Source organism: Momordica charantia, assembly GCF_013281855.1.
Source record: "Momordica charantia cultivar OHB3-1 chromosome 10 unlocalized genomic scaffold, Mcharantia_2.0 BLBB01000010.1, whole genome shotgun sequence".
Taxonomy (NCBI): Eukaryota; Viridiplantae; Streptophyta; class Magnoliopsida; order Cucurbitales; family Cucurbitaceae; genus Momordica; species Momordica charantia.
The window spans coordinates 3,691,728-3,711,011 of NW_028275158.1; the positions used below are offsets into that span (position 1 = coordinate 3,691,728).

At 35.9% G+C, this 19,284-nt stretch overlaps 2 protein-coding genes and 1 pseudogene across 4 annotated transcripts; all 3 read left to right on the top strand.

The window, feature by feature from the left end:
• Positions 1–392: 392 nt before the first annotated feature.
• On the top strand, positions 393–9,165 carry MGT6 (magnesium transporter 6). 2 transcript variants are annotated; one of them, XM_088118889.1, is made up of 5 exons: positions 393–566; positions 774–1,440; positions 2,028–2,482; positions 7,889–8,170; positions 8,689–9,165. In XM_088118889.1, the coding sequence occupies exons 2-5, from the start codon at positions 1,107–1,109 to the stop codon at positions 8,965–8,967; spliced, it is 1,350 nt and encodes a 449-aa protein (XP_087975015.1). In that variant the 5' UTR covers positions 393–566; positions 774–1,106; the 3' UTR covers positions 8,968–9,165. The 2 variants fall into 2 exon arrangements, with proteins under 2 accessions (XP_087975015.1, XP_022136744.1); XM_022281052.2 differs by having other exon boundaries at positions 856–1,440.
• LOC148208413 (uncharacterized) lies at positions 2,491–7,881 on the top strand (annotated as a pseudogene). The gene is made up of 2 exons (XR_015788400.1): positions 2,491–4,877; positions 4,981–7,881. The product of XR_015788400.1 is annotated as an uncharacterized LOC148208413 (transcript).
• Positions 9,166–12,834: 3,669 nt separating the features above from the next.
• On the top strand, positions 12,835–18,974 carry LOC111008388 (uncharacterized protein At4g06598). Its single transcript, XM_022281072.2, has 5 exons — positions 12,835–13,080; positions 13,975–14,720; positions 15,356–15,431; positions 15,513–15,639; positions 18,312–18,974. Exons 2-5 carry the CDS (start codon positions 14,002–14,004, stop codon positions 18,524–18,526), a joined length of 1,137 nt encoding a protein of 378 aa, XP_022136764.1. The 5' UTR covers positions 12,835–13,080; positions 13,975–14,001; the 3' UTR covers positions 18,527–18,974.
• The last annotated feature ends 310 nt before the right edge of the window (positions 18,975–19,284 follow it).

Consider the following 19,284-nt stretch of genomic DNA (forward strand, 5'->3'; position numbering starts at 1 on the left):
GACACCTTTGACCCTACTAATAAAATTAGAACTTCTAACTCAAAACATTAATACTTCAAAACAGAAGTACACATTCAAAGTCAAGTGGAGCGACTAAAAAATCTTGCATATTCTCAAAAAAATTCAATCTCATCACATATTTGTTCTACTCACTAGTACACATTCAACCTAAGAAAACTTCAAAATTTTGTATTTTGCGTCAACAATATTAATAGAATAAATTCTTGATTCAACTAATAGGAAAGTTATTTAAAATCTCAGTTAAATTATAAGAAAAGAATAATAATATTAATATTAACTAAAAAAGAAATATTTCCGCGACTTCCTAAATTATATTATAAAAAAAACATAATGAATTATAAAATTATAAAATTCTTTAATTTAATTTAATTTTCAATCTAAACGTCTGTCTCGGACTTAGAGAGAGAGAGAGAGAGAGAGAGGAGCTGAAACCAAACCATCGACAAATTTTCGTTTCGATTTCGTTCCCTTTTCGCTTCAAAAATTTCGATTCCTCAATCGCCCATAACGTTTCACTCTCTCGGTGCTTCATTCTCCCGATCAAGGTTGGCGTATTTTTCTTTCTCTTCATGTTGTAATGACTAATTCCTACGCTTCTATTAAATCTGCTATGATTTCTTTGTCCATTTATGCGTTATTCTTGTGTCATTCGTAAATTATTGATACCCCTTTTGTTTTTGTTTGTTTTCTGATTTGTTATCGCCTCTGAAATCGTTCGTACGTTTTAATTATCGCCTGTCTGTCTGCGTCAGGTTTCCATATTTGTTCGGGGTTTCTCTGTCTTATTCATATTTGTTGTTGCTCTCAAATTTTGCCCAATCTTACGAAGCACAGGTGCAATGGGTTGACGAAGTGGAACAAATGTTTTAAGAATAGAATGAACTGACAGAGGGGTGGAATTTGCCAATTTGTGGAAGCGGTGGAGGCCATTGCGGTAGGCTGAGGAGAAAAAGGAGGCGGCGAGAAGACTTTAGGGTCCCAGAGTTAACAACTTTCTTCAAAGTTTGGAAGAGAGGAAACGGAAAAACTTGGAGCTTTTAGGGTGGTTTGCACAGAGAGAAGGAAGGGGCGTTGAGCGAGAGAAAATGGGCAAAGGACCATTTTCTTTCCGCCGGAGCAGTAGCCGTCGCCGCCCCAAGAAGGCAGCTCAGTTATCGCCGTCACCTCAGCCTCCGCCGATTGGCGTAAGTTCTCCTCCTATTAACAATAATAGTAGCGCCATGGTCAGTGGTGGTGGTGGGGCTGTGGGAAAGGTGAAGAAGAAGGCTGGAGGAGCGAGGCTGTGGATGCGTCTCGACAGATGGGGGCAGTCGGAGCTTGTAGAGTGGGACAAGAGCGCTATAATACGGCGTGCTGCAATTCCAGCTAGGGATTTGAGGATCCTTGGTCCTGTTTTCTCCCACTCCTCTAACATCCTTGGTAAATTTTCATCCTCCGCTGCAACCAGTTTTAGGAACTATAATTTTAACTTTGTAGAAGTGATCTTGCTCATCTTTGTTTCTTGTAACTGATTTTTTGAAATTATAGCAAAAACTTGTAAGGTTGTAGGGTTGTAGGAGTCGTGGTCACCAAATGCTAAATAGGTCGTTTTTTCACTATGAGAAAAAATGTTTAGTTGGTTTTGTCTGCTTCAATTGAGAGAGGAACCTGGAGAAATAGCTCTAGTTTGAAGAGATAAGGTCGTGTGCAATTTTTTTTGACATTCCATCTCAAATAGTATCAAGTATATTCGTGTTCTTTGTTCATTTTAGGAAACCATGAACGGCGAGTGGTTTTTAGTAAATTCTCATTTGTTTCTTTTATAGTGCGAAATGCATGTTGCATATGTTCTTGATTTTCCTGCTGTTGTTTTCAATGTATATTTTTTTGAGTTTAAGTTGTGGAACTATGAAGTCAGGGTTGAAATTGACAATTCATGAATGTTTATCACCAAGTGAAATCTAGAACAATCTTAAAAAAAAAATAAAATGAAATTTTGAACTATTTTCTCTTTGGTATCCTTGCAGCCAGGGAAAAGGCCATGGTTGTCAATTTGGAGTTTATAAAAGCTCTAGTTACTGCTGAAGAAGTCCTGCTACTTGACCCTCTTCGCCAAGAGGTTATTCCATTTGTGGATCAGCTAAGGAAGCTACTTGCTAAGAATAGTTCATCTCAGACTCAGGGCCATGGAGATGGAACTGTGGATGAACGTGAAAATGATGTGAATGTGTCGAGAGGAGGAAAATGGTTGCCAGTTTCGGAAGCCGTTGAAGGTGAGCAGTATGAGCTCCCGTTTGAGTTTCAGGTTCTGGAAAATGCGTTGGAGGTTGTGTGTATGTACTTAGATTCCAGTGTGGCAGACCTTGAGAGAGATGCCTATCCTGTCCTGGATGAACTGGCTAGGAATGTCAGCACCAAGAATCTTGAACATGTGAGGAGCTTGAAAAGTAATCTTACCCGTATTCTTGCACGTGTTCAGAAGGTGTGCTCGATTCCTACTCTTTCTACAAACTCTTCTAAAATGCTAATTTTAATTACTTATATTCAGCTTGAGATAGTTTTTTGTTTTGTTTGTTTTGGGGGGGCGGGGGGCGGTGGGTTGGTTCATGTATTACTTAAAAGTAGCTTATGGGAAAGCCTTTTTTTCCCTCCAAAATTTCTAACTGTGGTCCTAAATGCAATTAGACTTGGTGAAACGGTGATATGTGCAAAATTTTGAGGATTTGTGCTTGGCAATATATATGCGGCTATGAAACACGGACACTTATTTTTGGGCGAAGTATCTGTGTCGGACACGTCCGACACAGATACGCCCGGACACGTGTCAGACACGCAATTTGGCGTGTCTGAATATTTTTTTTTTATAATATTGGACACGGCTGAACACGGCTGAGACACGGCTTGGACACGGCCTGTGTAAGTTTGTGGGTTTTCTGGGCCCAAATTGAAAGACCCAATGGCCATTAGTAATTATTAATTAAAAAACAAAACAAATCAATAATAAAAAGTAAAAACCTAATACCCAGTACCTACCCAACCCACGATAACAATCTTCCACTGCACGATTTCTTTGCCGCTGCCGTCGCCGCCACCGCCACTCGCCCTTGCTGCCGCCACCCGCCCTTGCCGCTGCCGTCGCCGCCACCGCCGCTCGCCCTTGCCGCCACTGACGCCCCTGCTCTGTTTTTCTTTTTTTTTTCTTAGGTAAAATGATTTTTTTCATACGTTTTGTTTCTGTCCAAGTTTTGTTTATTTCATTTTCATTTTCTTTCATTGTGCTTACACATTAGGATGACATCTTCATCAAATTCAAATCCATCCCAAGAAACAACCTCTTCTAGCATTGAAGATGATTCAAAACCTCTTTGGCAATACGTAACTAAAATTCAAAAATTGAGTGAGGGGGTGGAAATTTTTCATGGCAATGCAACTTTTGTCAAGCCATCAAGAAAAACTCTTACACAAGAGTTAGAGCTCACTTGTTAAAGATAAGTGGTCAAGGAATAGGGATATCTTTAAAAGTTACTCCTACAGATATTGCGGATATGAAGAAATTGGAAGAAGAAGCGAAAAATCGGAAGGAGAGAAAAGCCCCTAAAAATATTCCTTTACCACCTTCATTCATATCAGTCGGTGGTGTTAATGTGAGTAATTCTCCCGGCACGAGTAATATTGAGCCAAAAAAGAGGAAAGGCACTCCAAGTGCAATTGAGAAGTCATTCAACAAGGCATTTCGAGATCAACTGAATGCACTCATTGCGCGAATGTTTTATTTTGCTGGCTTGCCATTTCATTTAGCTAGAAACCCACACTTTAGAGGTGCCTTTAGTTATGCGGCGAACCATATGTTGACCGGATATGTACCTCCGGGATTTAATTCGTTGAGGACGAGTCTTTTACAACAAGAGAAGGCGAATATTGAGAGGTTATTAATACCAATTAAAGGTGAATGGCGTTTGAAAGGAGTGAGCATTGTGAGTGATGGATGGAGTGACTCACAAAGGAGGCCTTTAATTAACTTTATGGCCATCTCTGAAGGTAGACCGATGTTTTTGAAAGCAGTAGATTGTTCTGGCGAGGTAAAAGACAAGTTTTTTATTGCTAATTTGATGAAAGAAGTGATCAATGAAGTTGGTCCTGACAATGTAGTGCAAGTGATAATCGATAATGCTCCTAATTGCAAAGGTGCAGGACAACTCATTGAAGGACAATTTCCAATGATTGTATGGACACCATGTGTAGTACATACGTTGAATCTTGCCCTGACGAACATTTGTGCTGCTAAGAATGTTGAAGACAATCAAATTGCATATGGAGAATGCAGCTGGATATCTGATGTTGCTGGAGGTGTCATGGTTGTGAAACATTTTATCATGAATCATTCTATGAGGTTGTCCATGTTTAATGAATTTGTACCTCTTAAATTGTTGTCTGTGGCTGAAACACGTTTTGCATCGATTATTGTTATGTTGAAGAGGTTTAAATTGATTAAAGGTGGCTTACAAGCCATGGTCATTAGTGACAACTGACAAGTGGGCAAATTATAGAGAAGATGATGTGGGAAAGGCCCAACATGTAAAGGAGTTATTGCTTAATGATTTATGGTGGGACAAAATCGACTACATTCTTTCCTTCACTTCACCTATATACGACATGATCAGAGCTTGTGATACAGACAAACCTTGTTTGCACTTGGTATATGATATGTGGGATACGATGATCAAAAAGGTGAAGAAAATCATATATAGACATGAAGGATTGCAGTCGAACGAAAATTCATCTTCATCTTTTTATGATGTGGTGCACACCATTCTTGTTGATCGTTGGAACAAAAATAATACTCCACTACATTGTTTAGCACATTCTCTAAATCCAAGGTATTTACTACTTAATTACTATCTATCATTTAATTCTTACTGAGATTAGCATGATTTATATTTAACATGAGAGTTTAACATTTTTGTAAAAACTTAAATTTAGGTATTATAGTGAAGAGTGGCTTGGAGAAGACTCTAATCGTGTGCCTCCGAGTCAAGATGTGGAATTAACTAGGGAGAGAATGAAGTTGTTGAAGAGGTATTTTAGTAGCCCTCTGGATCGTACAAAGGTGATTACAGAATTTGCAAATTTCTCTACAAAATCCGGAGATTTTGCAGATTACGATTCTATAGCGGATAGATATGTATTAGATCCTAGAAGTTGGTGGGCAACTTATGGTGTCTATGCACCCATGCTTCAAGCAATTGCCTTTAAATTACTTGGACAACCTTCTTCCTCCTCATGTGCGAAAGAAATTGGAGCACGTACTCTTTTGTTAACTCTGTCAAGAGGATAAAATGACGCCTAAACGTGCAGAAGATTTGGTATTCATCCATAGCAATCTTCGTCTCTTATCAAGAAGAACCCCAGAATATTCCCAAGGAGAGACTAAGTCATGGGATATTGTTGGAGATAGTTTTGATTCTCTTGAAGACGTTGGCATGCTTGAAGTAGCAAATTTGTCTTTAGATGAACCAGATTTGGAGGCTGAAATTCTTGACGAGGATGGTCACGCTGACAAGGATGATATGGAGACTTGAAATGTTGTCACTGTATTGGTCATTTGGGACTTTGTTTTTGTAACTTTTGTTGAACATTGGATCATTGGATGTAATTGACTTCATATTTATGCATTTATTGTATTTAGCATTTTTTGTGTTAAATTTATATATATCCTAAAAAAATATTAAAAAAATTAAACATATCCCCAACGTGTCCGTGTCCTAAGTTTTTAGGAATTGACGTATCGCCGTGTCCTGTCGTGTCCGTGCTTCTTAGATATGCGGGTTATAAAATGTGTTCCTTACTATCAGGCATTAATGCTGTGTTTCTTAAAATCTCGTAGGTGCAACTCTGATATTCCCAAATCTAATGTATATGCTGTCTCGGATAAATACCCAATTCTAGTGATAAATGAACTATTAGATGAGCTCTGGGGTGACACTTTGTAAGCTGGATCTCAAGTCAGGTTATCATCAAATTTGGATCTGCTCTGAGGACGTGCCCAAGATTGTCTTTCACACCCTTGAAGGTCACCATGAGTTCCAAGTGATTCACCTTGGGACAACAAATGCTCTGTCCTCATTTCAGCCCTTAATGAATACGATAATCAAATGTATAAATGGTCAAAATGTAGCTTTAGTTGTTGGAGTTGGAACTCTTAGGGCACGAAATGTCTCGACAAGGGAGTGTAAGTGGACCCCTTGTGCCAGCTAAAGTAATGTTGTGTGGCCCCTGGCTGAACTGTTAGATAAGGACCAATTTGGATGAAATATGCTAGCTGAGGCAGCCTTTGAACTTCATAAAGATGTACATGACTTTATCATTGACGTTGGCTCTCCTTGAGTTTGTTTGTAAAGTAGATAGAGCTTCAGGGTGTTGGATAATAGGAGTAATATCCAAGATCAAAGGCATATTGCTTACTAAAATCAAGTTCTATCGAACCAGGCAGGACAAAAATCCATTTATGAGAAAGAGTGTTGAATGTGGAACGTTTTCAGCTAACCAAGCCTTTTGGTCCTTTTCTTGAGACTATATCGTGTCAAGTTGCTATGGATTTAGTGAAAATGTCAGGGTTTGCTTGGGAGTAAGGGAACCCGATTTTATTTCTTTGCACTGGAGTGAAGCTCTAGTTGGGAGAGTTGGGCCCCTGGAAAGGTTGGAGAATATTGTATCTGTCTCACTGGCTGAATTCATTAGTTCCCTCTCTAATTCTGTTAAACTGTAGTCCTAAAACAGTTTGTCCCTTTGGCAATGTCTTCTTTACTTGTGGATCAGTAAAATAAAATGCTAATCATCTTAGAGTGAACCTCTCACCTTATTTGATGTTCTTTTATGAAAGGTCTGAGATGGATCTTTCACAACACATGAGAAGGTCTTGGTATAGAACACCAACCCACCCACCCCTCTTCTTTGGTGGATCATCTACTTAGTGGAATCTTTGGTTGCTGTTTGTATTGACCATATGTACATTTTGATTTCTCTGCTTTGCACGTGTAGATTTTGATGTATGCAAACTGTTCGGAAAGACAAATACCTGGAAAAGTGTATTGGTTTCTAGTTGGGAAATTGTCGTGGAAAGCAACACTGAAGATAAACTTCGAAGTAAAAACCCTGTCATGACTCATTGCTATACCCTCAAGCTGGTGCACCCTTTGTAACGATGATGAGGAATGTTGAGATTACATTTTCATTCATTGGTACCTTGCCAGTTTTTTCTTTTACCTTCCTTTTCTCTTCTTTCAAGTGGCCTAGTCCATTTAACCAAGACATACAGTCCGGCTTCAACTCTCTCATGACTTACCACCATTTCTAGAAAAAGACTAGACACCTATTGCTCAGTTTTATCAGAAGCTTCCTTTTGATCACTTGGAAAGAAAAGAACTTACGTATTTTTTGGATTAAGAAAAGGAACAGCTCTCAACTTTTTACAGGATTCTTTTTGTAGTTGTCGCTGGGTGCAAAATGAGCCATTCTTTCTATACTTGTACTATTCTCTGATAAATGTGCTTATTGGAAGGATTTTCTTTAACTTCTTTTAGCCGCATTAAGGCTTTTCTCTCCCTCTTTTATTTCTGTCATCATTATTATTTTTAATAGAAAACGAAACTTGTATATTGATTTATGGAATGTCGTTTGAATCATATCCAAAATGAAAGCCAAAGAAAAGAGAAAAAAGGCTCATTTTTTTTTATCCAAAATGAAAATCAATGAAAAAAGGGCCCATCCCTTATGTGGGAAAAGCTTTCTGTAACCCCTTTTATGGGCCACTTTTGTAATTTCATATTATCAATGAAATTTTGTCTTTAACCAAAAAAGAAAAAATGGCTCATAGCTTTTATGATGGCAGGTGCGGGACGAGATAGAACATCTGTTAGACGATAATGAAGACATGGCACAATTATATTTGACAAGGAAATGGATGCAGAATCAACAATACGATGCTTTGCTGGGAGGCATGGCTTCCAACAGCACCACTGCCATTGTTCCCAATCTTCGTCGACTTAGTTCCACCAAGAGTGGAAGCGTGGTGACCAGCAATTATTTGGATGATAATGATGTTGAGGATCTGGAAATGTTGCTTGAGGCATATTTTATGCAGTTGGATGGTACACGTAACAGGATATTATCGGTAAGAGATAAGTTTCTTAATCATATCATGATAAAATTCCATAATTTAGGCAAGAACAAGAACAGCTTCTTTCTTTGAGTTTGTTTTGTTCGGGTTGAGGGGCATGCACGTTACAATGGTAATTGGTATGGGCCCTGTGGCTGAAGATGAACAATAAGGTCAAGGAAGTGACTAGTTCTAGCCTTCTAGGAGTGCTTTTGGTCAAAATACTTTCTCAAATTTGAGAATAATATAAAGATGCTTTCGAGAAAAGTTAAAAGCATTTTGGCCCAAATGTTTGAAATTGGGAAGCAGGTCGAAAGCACTTTTAAGAGTGTATAATCAACTCTTAAAATCAAACATTCATTTATTATTAAGCACTCTTTACCAAAGTGCTTGCTGCTAAAAATACAAGCACACCGAATGCTGGAGATTATGAAATTATTCTGTCCCTAGGCGATTAGACTAGCATGGCGGGTTATGTTAACAGATTCAAGCGTGGAGTTTAAGACTTGTATCACTCATTTTTGTATGTGCAGGTCAGGGAATACATTGATGACACCGAGGATTACGTCAACATTCAACTCGACAACCAGAGAAATGAACTCATTCAGTTTCAACTGACCCTGACCATTGCTTCATTTGCCATAGCTGTTGAAACCTTAATTGCTGGGTTGTTCGGTATGAACATCCCTTGTACACTGTACAATAAGGACGGGATATTCGAGTACTTCGTCGGAGGTACTTCAGCAGGTTGTTTGTTGATTTTCCTGCTTATTTTAGGGTATGCAAGATGGAAGAAGCTGCTTGGTTCATGATTTCACATCATTCAATATGTTTGAGCTCTTGATTCTTATTAAGAAAATAAATACTTGTATGTTTGTGCTTCATTCATACAGAATTCCAGAAGCTGTGTTTTCAAGTCCAGCCTCATGAACCGTGTAAGTTATAAGTTTGTGTATACAAACTAACTGCAATGATATGGAAAAATAATACATCATTTGGTTTCAACTTAATGCTACTTCTGAATTAAATTTTGGTCACTTTACTAGATTTCCTGAAGTTTAAAGATCTTCGTTAAATTTAAAAATTAATCCTATTTTAAAATATCTTTGGCTTTCTTTTAACGTTCATTAATATTCATCTTTTTTTCCCTCCTTTTTTTACTTCAACAACGATGGGACATAGATTCGAACTTCCGTCCTTTTGGTTGATGATTTGTACTTTAACTAATTGAATTATGTTTGGACCAATTCATTGATATTCATCTTAATCTTAGTTCAACTAAGCTTTTTATTATACTTGTCATAAATTTTGTATAAAGTTCTGTATTGTATTACATATAAATATTGCGATGCTCAGAGAAAAGTTTTAAGTTTCCTTCTTATTCCTCTGATGAAGTACAATTGTGTGTGGTAATTATGCTTGTGTCAATTCCATTAATAACTTAGGAGAATCTCGTTGAACTATGTGGGAAAATGGACCTTATCGTTGACTTTCAGCAAATATTTATGTAAAGTAACAATTCTCTTCATTTTGGTTTTGAAAAATTTGTTAGTCGCAGATGTGTATTCTGCACGGGGCACATTGATCACTGGGAAAGACTTTACTAGGCTAAGGGCTTACTCTCTTCGACTTGGTCTCACACCCTTCCTGCACTATTCCTTCTCAATAAAAAAAAAAGCTATTGACTTTTTGTATAACCTTGTTAAACGTCCGTCTTACCGTGAATTGTTTTACTAGCACATCAAGTGAAAGAAAAAGTACGAGAGTTATGAGAAAATAATTTTAATTCAATGGTGGTCACCCATCTAAGATATTAAAATATCTATGGTCGTTTTTTATCAACTAAATATTGTAGGGTCATATAGTTGTCTCATAAGGTTAGTCTAAGTACTTGTAACTAGTCTGAATATCACGGATAAAAAGAAAGAAAAAAAATCACAGCATAGATGGGAATCTTATTGGAAAATTCCACAAGAGCCCCTCTAAAAAATGTGGTTTGATGGGTAGCATGAGATCCAACTTTGTTTAGTTGTTTCCTGCAACTTGGCAAATGGAATCTCCCTATATTTTTTTTTTTATATTTTTTCTTTTGGAATTGCACTGCACGTACAGAATTTTCCCTTTATTAAAAAAATAATAATTTTCTTTTCGAAAGCACATGGAAATTTGAAAAAAATAAAATAAAAATAACCCATTAGAGAACAAGAAATTGTGGTAGGGAGGGAATATGTTCATCATCTCTCTCTTTTTTTGAAGTTTTTAGTGATTATTTACATATGGTAAACATTCAATTGAAGTTAATATGATGGTGTTGAAGTAAATTACTAGAATTATGTATGTTTTTTTGGGTAATACAAATTAATTTAGCTATTGATTTTGGTGTTATTTTAAAATTGAAGTAATTTAAATTTAGACGAGCTCTTTATTATTATTATTGTTTTTGAGCGTTTAAAGAGACTTTTATTAGGGATCAGAAGCCACTTGGACTACATTAGAAAGTTGACTTTTCCATTCATTTTTTGAAAAGTAACGGACGACATAGCTATCTCAAAGAACAATGACGAGAAGAGCTGACCTCTTTCATCAGACGATTTGTTGCCTTGTTTGAATCACGATTAATATATATGCCAACTTTTTAGTCTATTAACTAAAATTTTAGTTGCTATTTTGTATGACAAACTATTAAAAGGTAAAAATAACAACTAAGAAGATAAATGTAAATATAACCAATAATAGAAAATATGTTAATAAGTAATTAAGATGATTACAATAGTTAATTAGTGAATGCTATTATTTATTTATTTATTATTTTTTTTGGCTAGATATGACTATCAGGGTTAATCATCCATTTGTGTAAATCAATGACCATCACATGAAATGGAAATATATTAATTACTGTTATTACAATTTAAAACTAATCAAACGATTAATAAGTTTTAAAAATTGTGCTGTATTTGTCATTGTATATTTTTTTTATAAAGATGTTATAATTGTAATTACATTTTTAGTGCAATATGTGGGATGAAGATTTAAATTCACGACTTTTGAATCAGAGATACGTGTCTTTAACAACCATGCTCAAGTTGTCAATTGTAATTACCTTTTCAAAAACATATATTTTGCAAGTAGTTTAAAAAATCAAGCTACTTATCGTGTATTTTAAGTTTTGTATATTAATATATTAAAGTTTATGAGGGAGCTTTAGATAACTAGCTGCTTGTCAATCTGAGTATAATTTCAACTCGTTAGAACACATATCTTCGACCAAAAGGTCGTGAGTTCGAATCTCTATCCCACATATCTTTATTTATTATCTTTATGCAATTCTGTTTTTCAATAAATTAATTTGTTCATAATTTTTTTTTTAAAATAAATTTATTTAGTAACATTTCTCCCTTCATAAATAAGTTTAAAATTGGTTAAGGCAGCTCTTAATTCAATCAAAATTTATTTATTAGATATGTTACTATAATGTTTTCTCGATAGCATTATCATATCAATCAAATAGGGACATAATTAAACGGTAAATTATAATTGAAATTTTTAAAGATTTAACGACTAAGTAGATAAATACTAATATCATAAACTTTTCCATATATTATTTTATTTTACATAAAAAATGTTTTCGTCCTTATAACTTTTTATTTTTATTTTTTTGTTAATTATTTGACAATAATTTTGTTATGTTTTGAAATCTACTCGCTACATCTAACTTCATACGCTAGATTCTATAGAATCTACTTATAGGCAAAGAAATAGATCATCACATAGAGATTTCTATTTAATGATTTATGAAAATAAAAGATAATAACTAAAATGATTGTAGATGGAATGAATGGTAGTCATTGGGGCAATGAAAAAAGAGGACCTTGAGGAAAATTCAAAGTACTATGAAAGAAATGTATTGACATATCATTAGACGATATATTATTTATTCTATTGGACTAATACTATTCTTAAATTCTTTCGCCAACACGAGTCTAGCTCAATCGTAATTGAGATATGTATCTGACCAAGAGGTTATGATCGGATCCCCCATCCCTTGTTATATTAAAAAAAAAAAAATTCTCTCTAGAAAAAAGAGAAAGAAAAAACACCATTCTTAAACAATGTTGATTTGACAAACAATAAATGAAAATAATATGAAATAGAAATCATTTTAAGGGAATGAGTTCAAATCATGATGATAACCTTACAGAGAATTTGTTATTCTCATATTGGCAACCTTACCAAGAATTTAATATATTTCATACTACGATAATACATGAGCGTAACGACACATACTATTTCTTAGGTCAAAAGTTCGAACACTCATACTCCCATCTTGTCGTATTTAAAAAAAAAAAACTTACCAAAAATGCCAACATGTAGGGGTGGATGATTGAACTCACAATTTCTTGATTGAAGATATATACCAATTATCTAACTTGCCAAATCATAACGAGACCTACCAAAAATTTAATCTCTTTGTAATATTGTAAAATGTTTTATATTATATTTGAAATTGACTTGAATTTAGACTATGCCGATTTTGTAAAACTTCAAAACTTGATGGGATATATGATAATTATGATTGCATATATTTATATGGATTTGGCAAAAACTTTGATGAGTTAGGTATAGAGACAACAAAGGCTAGAAGATGAAGTTTATTTATTTTTTATTTTAATTTATTTTTCTTATTAGCCTAATTTAATTTTCATCAAACCCTCCTTCACCAGCACCCACTTAATTTCAGTCTCAGACTTGGGGGAGAGAGAGAGGGAGAGAGAGGGAGAGAGGGAGAGAGAGAGCTCAAAATCTTGAGAGGTGGGGGTGGATTACAAACCCTAGACAGAAGGAAATTTTTTGAAAACATTTCGCTTTGATTTCATTTTCTTTTCGTGTTACGCTTCGAAGATCTTCGTTCTTCCATCGCCACAAAGGTTTGATTCTCTCTCTATCTTTTTCGTCTTTTCTGTTACCCTTCTGTTCCTTGAAAACAGAGGAATTATTTCCCATTTTTCCGCTTGCATTTTATTTAATTTGTTTTGATTTTATGCCATTTATACGCTGGTTTTCTCGTCCATCCTTCAAATCTCAGTTTTTTTGTTTGTTTGTTCGGCTTCTTGATTTGTTCTCATCTCTGAAATCGTTTATCAATACGTTTGAATTTTTAATGCATCATTCGGGTTTTATTATGGCTGCTGAGAAAATGTGGGAGGGAATTGAAGGGAAGGCTTTTACATCTTTGTCTCTTCGTTAGTTGGTAACCTGGAGGCTTAAATTCTTATTCTTTAGAATGACCCGATGTATTTGCTTAATTGAGGACACAATGGTCGATATCAATATTCTCTGCCTAGTTTTTAGTTGACTAATGGGCAAATGGGTTTTCTTTTTTGACCTACATGCAGGTCTGGTTGTGTAAGGTTTCGGTGTTTATTTGATCCTTTCTGTTTGGGTTGGGGTTTTCTCTGTCTTCTCTTATTTTTTCTTAGCTGCTCTCAGCTGAAAATATATAAAGTTTTGCTTACAGTTCTTTCACTATTTGATGTTCATTTTTTTGGCTGATTTGCAATCGAATGTCCTTTGTATTTGGTGCCACTGGCATAGTTCATGGTTTTAGAGAGTTGCTATGTTTACTAGCGGGCAAATAGCAAATATAAACATGCATGCGCCTAAATGTAGACATCAGTAACACATGATATTTAGCATGTCAGCAAAGAGCGTTAATTGTAAGCAGATGTTTATTGGACTGCCCTTTTATTGCTTCTTAACTTTAATCTGTCAAGTGTCAACCATGTTTATCTATTTCTGACATATTTATTATCGTGTTCCAGGAAAAGGAATTTCTTGTATTTCTAATCATGGCAAATTCTAAAGGGTCATCCAACGTCAGAAGTTTTATGAATTCTGGAAAACATGCGCTTCTCCCTCCTAAAAGTCCCTTTCCTAGTGTTTCTCCATCATATACTGAATATGTTCCTAATACTGCAATTGGAGCAAAAGCTATTCAGAGACCAAGAGATGGTAACGCCTACCATCAAAGAACTTCTTCGGAAAGCATTCTAATAGAGGAGCAGCCTTCTTGGCTTGATGATCTCCTCAATGAGCCGGAGACCCCTGTTCGCAGAATTGGTCATCGACGTTCCTCAAGTGACTCCTTCGCATATACAGATGCTGCTAATGTTAATTTTGATAGCATCATGCAAGAAGAGTTCAAATATACAAATACAGTTCCTGGACACTCTTGGTTATCTCAAGAATTTGATCATCAGAGAGATGCGAGGCATGCTTCATTCTATGCTGAAGCTAATGGAACAAGACAGAAGAATAGGGTGTGGGAATCATCTTTATCTACCATGAGTAACCCCACTGCTCTTCACTCTCCCAGGGAGAACATGGTAATTCATACCTCTGGACCATTAAGCACTCCGCAGGAAGCAGATGGTTTGCCTTCTTCAGCAAGTGAAAAACAAGATCCAACAGAGTCTGGCTCACATGATCCAAAAGTCTCTTCTGAGAGAAAAGATGTTGCTCATGGAAAATCATCTGTGTCTGATACAGAAAATAAACGGGCCAAACAGTATGTGTATTATGTAATTGAATGGTTTACTTTTAGCATTTTATATATACTCTAGACTGAAATTGGCTATCATCTAGATCTGCAGTGCTTGTTTTGATAGTATATGTCCATCTTTATTTTTCCTCTTCCTTTGATTTTTGCAGCTTATCACTCATGTAACTGTATTTTAAATTCTTTTAGGTATTTATAATTCATTGAAGATTCTTATTTATCTCGTGAAGTGTTCCATAAAACCAATGTCTATCAGACATTAATTTATATGGTAGGAAGGAGGAACAAGAGTTTATGGCTATATTTTTTATATTATGAATCTTTTTATTTTGTAATTATAATATCAGATCTCCATACCTAGATTCTACTTCTACGTTTTGTTTTCATGCTGATTATCCCCCCTTTTGCTTTTCAAAACACAGAAGTTTTGTACATATGTCCTGATATTTATTATGTTATATATCGTTTCATTGGGGTATTTAATATGATTTCTTATTTATTTATTTTTTACATTTAATCTGACAGTGAGAGAGATTTATTGATACTTGATAATGTTGTTCCTTTACTTACTAGTGAATAACCTCAATCCTGTTAAGTGCATCTACAACTTGTATTTGGTTTAATTTTGAAATTGAATGATGCAGGCAATTTGCTCAGCGTTCAAGGGTACGAAAACTTCAATATATAGCTGAGCTTGAAAGGAAAGTACAAGCTTTGCAGGTTAGTATTGATTCTAGATTAGTGGGTTTATATAGTTGATACAAAAGCTCAAATATCGTCTCAAGTTCTGTTATTCCATAGGCAGAGGGCTCTGAAGTCTCAGCTGAGCTTGAATTTCTCAACCAGCAAAATCTTATTCTTAGCATGGAGAACAAAGCTCTCAAGCAGCGGTTAGATAATTTAGCTCAGGAGCAGCTAATTAAATACTGTAAGCCATTATTTGCATGCTATCTCTCTCTTTCTTTGTATATAGGTAGATGGATATGATTTACAGCCTGACATTTTGGTATATGATATATTTGGGCCCATTTACTTGCTAATTAACTGTGGAGTTTATCTGCAAAAGAACTTCATGCCATTACTTCGTTGAACTCTTTGAGGAAATTATCGTAGGCTAGAAATGGATTAGGCATGGGTATTCTTTCCTGGAGGATGATTGTTGTAGCTCTCTCTCTCTCTCTCTCAATAAGGAAACAGAGCAAGGAATTCTGTTTGATGAGAAACAGATAACACAAAAGATGGGTTTTTAGGAATCAACCCAAGCCCAAAGAAAAAAAAAAAAACTCCTTCAATGGGATTTAATAGAAAAAAATAATTATAATTAAAAATTATATATTTAGTTACGACCTTACTCAAACAGGATATGTTGTGCTACTCCATCCTTGAGTTGTAAAAATTATATATTTAGTTCCTATACATTACCATTTATATGACACTTTGATCCTCATAATTTGGACTGTTTCATTTTAATCTGGGTACTATGATAATAATATCTCATAATTAGTCTGTTAGTGGAATTAATAGACGGATGATGCCACATCATTAGTAAGTTGACATGGTGCCAAATGGATGCTAACATCAGCAAGAGGTTGAGACATGCAAGGTCCATTTGTAAAAGTATTTGTATGTCCATCTCTTGTAATGTCAACATCCATGTGGTACCATGCCAGTAACCACATAGTGCCACTTCAGCGGTAATGCCTTTGTGTCATGTGCATCTCTTAACTAATGTAGAGGCTAATCTTGAGATATTATCAAAACAAATTAAAATATGAAGACCATGACATGGTAAATAACTATATAGGGATTGTTTGAGAAATAACATGATTCTGAATATCTTCGTCCTCATGAGAAGAATTATGCATCCCTCCAAATTTTCAAGAGGCTTTTATGCTCAACTCCACAACACCTTGGCCTTGTGTTTGGAAGGATGACAAATAAGGATCTGCTCAAGCCAGTGGTTAACCAAGGGGCGCACACCAAGCATAATAGAGGCGTCCAGTAATGACCACCACAACCTTTGAGTGAAAGTACATTAAAGAAAGTGTCTTGAGATTCTGAGTTTCCAAGACATAGAAGGCAGCAGTTAGGCTAGATTTGTAAATCACAAGTTTCTTCTTTGAGTAACGTCTGCTGTGTTAATACACCATCGAAACCAAATTCCAGAAAGAGAACTTGGTCCTTCTGGGGATGTCTTTACACCGGATCTCCATGCTATTTGAGAGGCCAGTTCTCTCTGTGAGTTGACTTATTAAGGAACGTATGATATCTGAACCACTCATCTAATTTCCAGATAAGTTATCTTCCTGGTGTTCTGGAAGGCGATGCTGAATAGTTTATCACATGAAGCTCCCTAGCCCCCTATCAAAGAGCAGCGTGGAAAATAAGATCTTCCAAGTGTTGCTGGAGCGGTCACTTCAATAAAAAAGACTTGAGGCATATTTGTTGCCATGTTAGCTTAAGAAGTCTAGGAAGCATGATCTTTAGAGGAGAAAAGTCTGCAGTTTGGGTATGATGCCTAAAAGTCGTATTTAAACCATTTTCCCATTTTTGATATAACAGAGCTCGAAGCTTTTGAAATGAAGTTCAAACTTCCAGTGGCTTGGAGCTTTGAATTTTGAAGACTACAGATAAAACAACCACCCTTCTCACAGTAGATACTGGCTACAGACTGCCTCAAAGAGTCTCTCTAAACCCATTTGGAAACATAATTTCTGTAGTTTAGGTTTTGCTGATTATTTTGGTAGCGAGCGTCAATGTGGCTGGTCATTTATATGGTGGATTCTTTTGTATCTACATGACTTTTGTTACAGGTTTTTATGTTTTCCCTTGGGTATTTTTTATGTTTTTGAGGATGAATTAGCTGCTGCTATTTATTTGGTGGTCAGTGGGGTCAATTATGATTGGGGAGTAAGCTTACATTGTTTGTGACCATCCTCCAGCCAATTTCTTTGACATTGACATTTAGCTTTGAATAAAGGCCTATGTTTGTTTTCTTAAAAAGAGTTTGTTGTCTACTTGAGAAGATAATCGTGTTGCTAACTCTTTGGCTTCTCCAAGGAGTCCTAGTACTGTTTTTTCTACTTTGGGGTGGTCTGCACCAGCTTTTTGTAATTCCCTTTTGTGAATGATATTTGTATCCAACCTTATTTTAGGTTTCGTTGAACTGGTCTAACCTTCAATTTCATTGTATATATATTTTTATAAGATTATGCAAACCTAGTTGACCAAACTAGGTAAAGATATTAATTTTTTTTATTTTTGGTAAGTTTCATCGTGATTTGAAATATTAGTTGAACAAACTAGGTATACTTACGGATTTCTATTACTGGTTTTTTTTTCTTTGAAAAAAAACATATTGTAGGTTAAGTATTAACTAAAAAAACATACTATAGATCAAGTATTAACTTTAGAAGTCTTTTAGCGCTAATCATATCATTTCCATTGTTTTGACAAGTATTAACATTATAGAAGAGTTGCAACTTTGTAGACGATTCCATGGTTTTGAAAGAACTCTTGCCTGCCATATTATGAGTAGTACGATATTCCCCCTTTTTCTTTTATTTATACTAGAAAGCTAAGAGATGAAACTATATCCAGTGGAGCAGGAAGTATTGGAGAGGGAGATCGGAAGGCTAAGATCCTTGCATCAGCAGCAACATCATCAGCAGCAGCAACCGCAACCACTACGACCTTCTTCTAATCATCGGCGTACTTCAAGCAAAGACCTTGACAGTCAGTTCGCTAACCTTTCTTTGAAGCAAAAGGATTCTGGTTCAAGTCGAGACCCGGTGACAGGTCCAGTGCGCAGTTAGAGTTCTGGTTTGGCTTCAAATGTGTTGTGCCTGGGTGGATTTTACCAAATCGGTGAACAAAAATTGTCGTCCCTTTGTGCAAGACAAGCTGATCTCTTCCAGTCTTGGTACCGTCCCTCGCTCTCTGCCTTTTTAATTCTTTGCCTCTGTCTTTCCTGCCTTTTCTGGAGTTAACATCTTCATATGCATGCACCTGGTGGTCATTGCCGTTGTAATGTTTGTTCTACGTAGGGTGTGTGGCCTACCGGAGGTGATATCTGTATGTACTGTATGTCTAATCAATTATATAATTTTACAGCAGTTACAAGCACCATTTTTTTGTTTCCATCGAAAAAGTTCCACTCCCAGTGTGAACATCTTCTTTGCTGTTGGACATTCTTCATTACCTGTAATGCATCATGGTGAGAAATAACTTATATGATTTCCAATGAAATCCCTGATTTACTGATGGAATGCCTGCCCTTCTCTCTCTCTCTCTCTCTCTCTCTCTCTCTCTCTCTATCTATGTACTTAGACTAACTGTTTTTATGGTTAATTTGATCTATACGTTTCGATGTTCTTCCAGTTGGGTCCTCGAGTGGGGTTGGATTAAACCTTTGTCTTTAATAGCATGTTACTTGACAAGCTTCATTTTGGGTTTCTTTGGGAGTGATTTTGGCTATCAAACATGCCCTTCTTTGTGGTACCATTATCGTGAACTAGTTTGGTGTTAGCTTTTGTTAGCCACTTTAACTTGCACATGAGTAGGTTCGAAGAAT

Bases quoted from the DNA above. Each gene is read 5' to 3' on its own strand.
- MGT6 (XM_088118889.1), top strand. From the start codon at position 1,107: ATGGGCAAAGGACCATTTTCTTTCCGCCGGAGCAGTAGCCGTCGCCGC. The intron at 1,441-2,027 runs GTAAATTTTCAT...GTATCCTTGCAG, and splicing joins CCACTCCTCTAACATCCTTG to CCAGGGAAAAGGCCATGGTT. The intron at 8,171-8,688 runs GTAAGAGATAAG...TTGTATGTGCAG, and splicing joins CACGTAACAGGATATTATCG to GTCAGGGAATACATTGATGA.
- LOC111008388 (XM_022281072.2), top strand. From the start codon at position 14,002: ATGGCAAATTCTAAAGGGTCATCCAACGTCAGAAGTTTTATGAATTCT. The intron at 14,721-15,355 runs GTATGTGTATTA...TGAATGATGCAG, and splicing joins GAAAATAAACGGGCCAAACA to GCAATTTGCTCAGCGTTCAA. The intron at 15,432-15,512 runs GTTAGTATTGAT...GTTATTCCATAG, and splicing joins GGAAAGTACAAGCTTTGCAG to GCAGAGGGCTCTGAAGTCTC.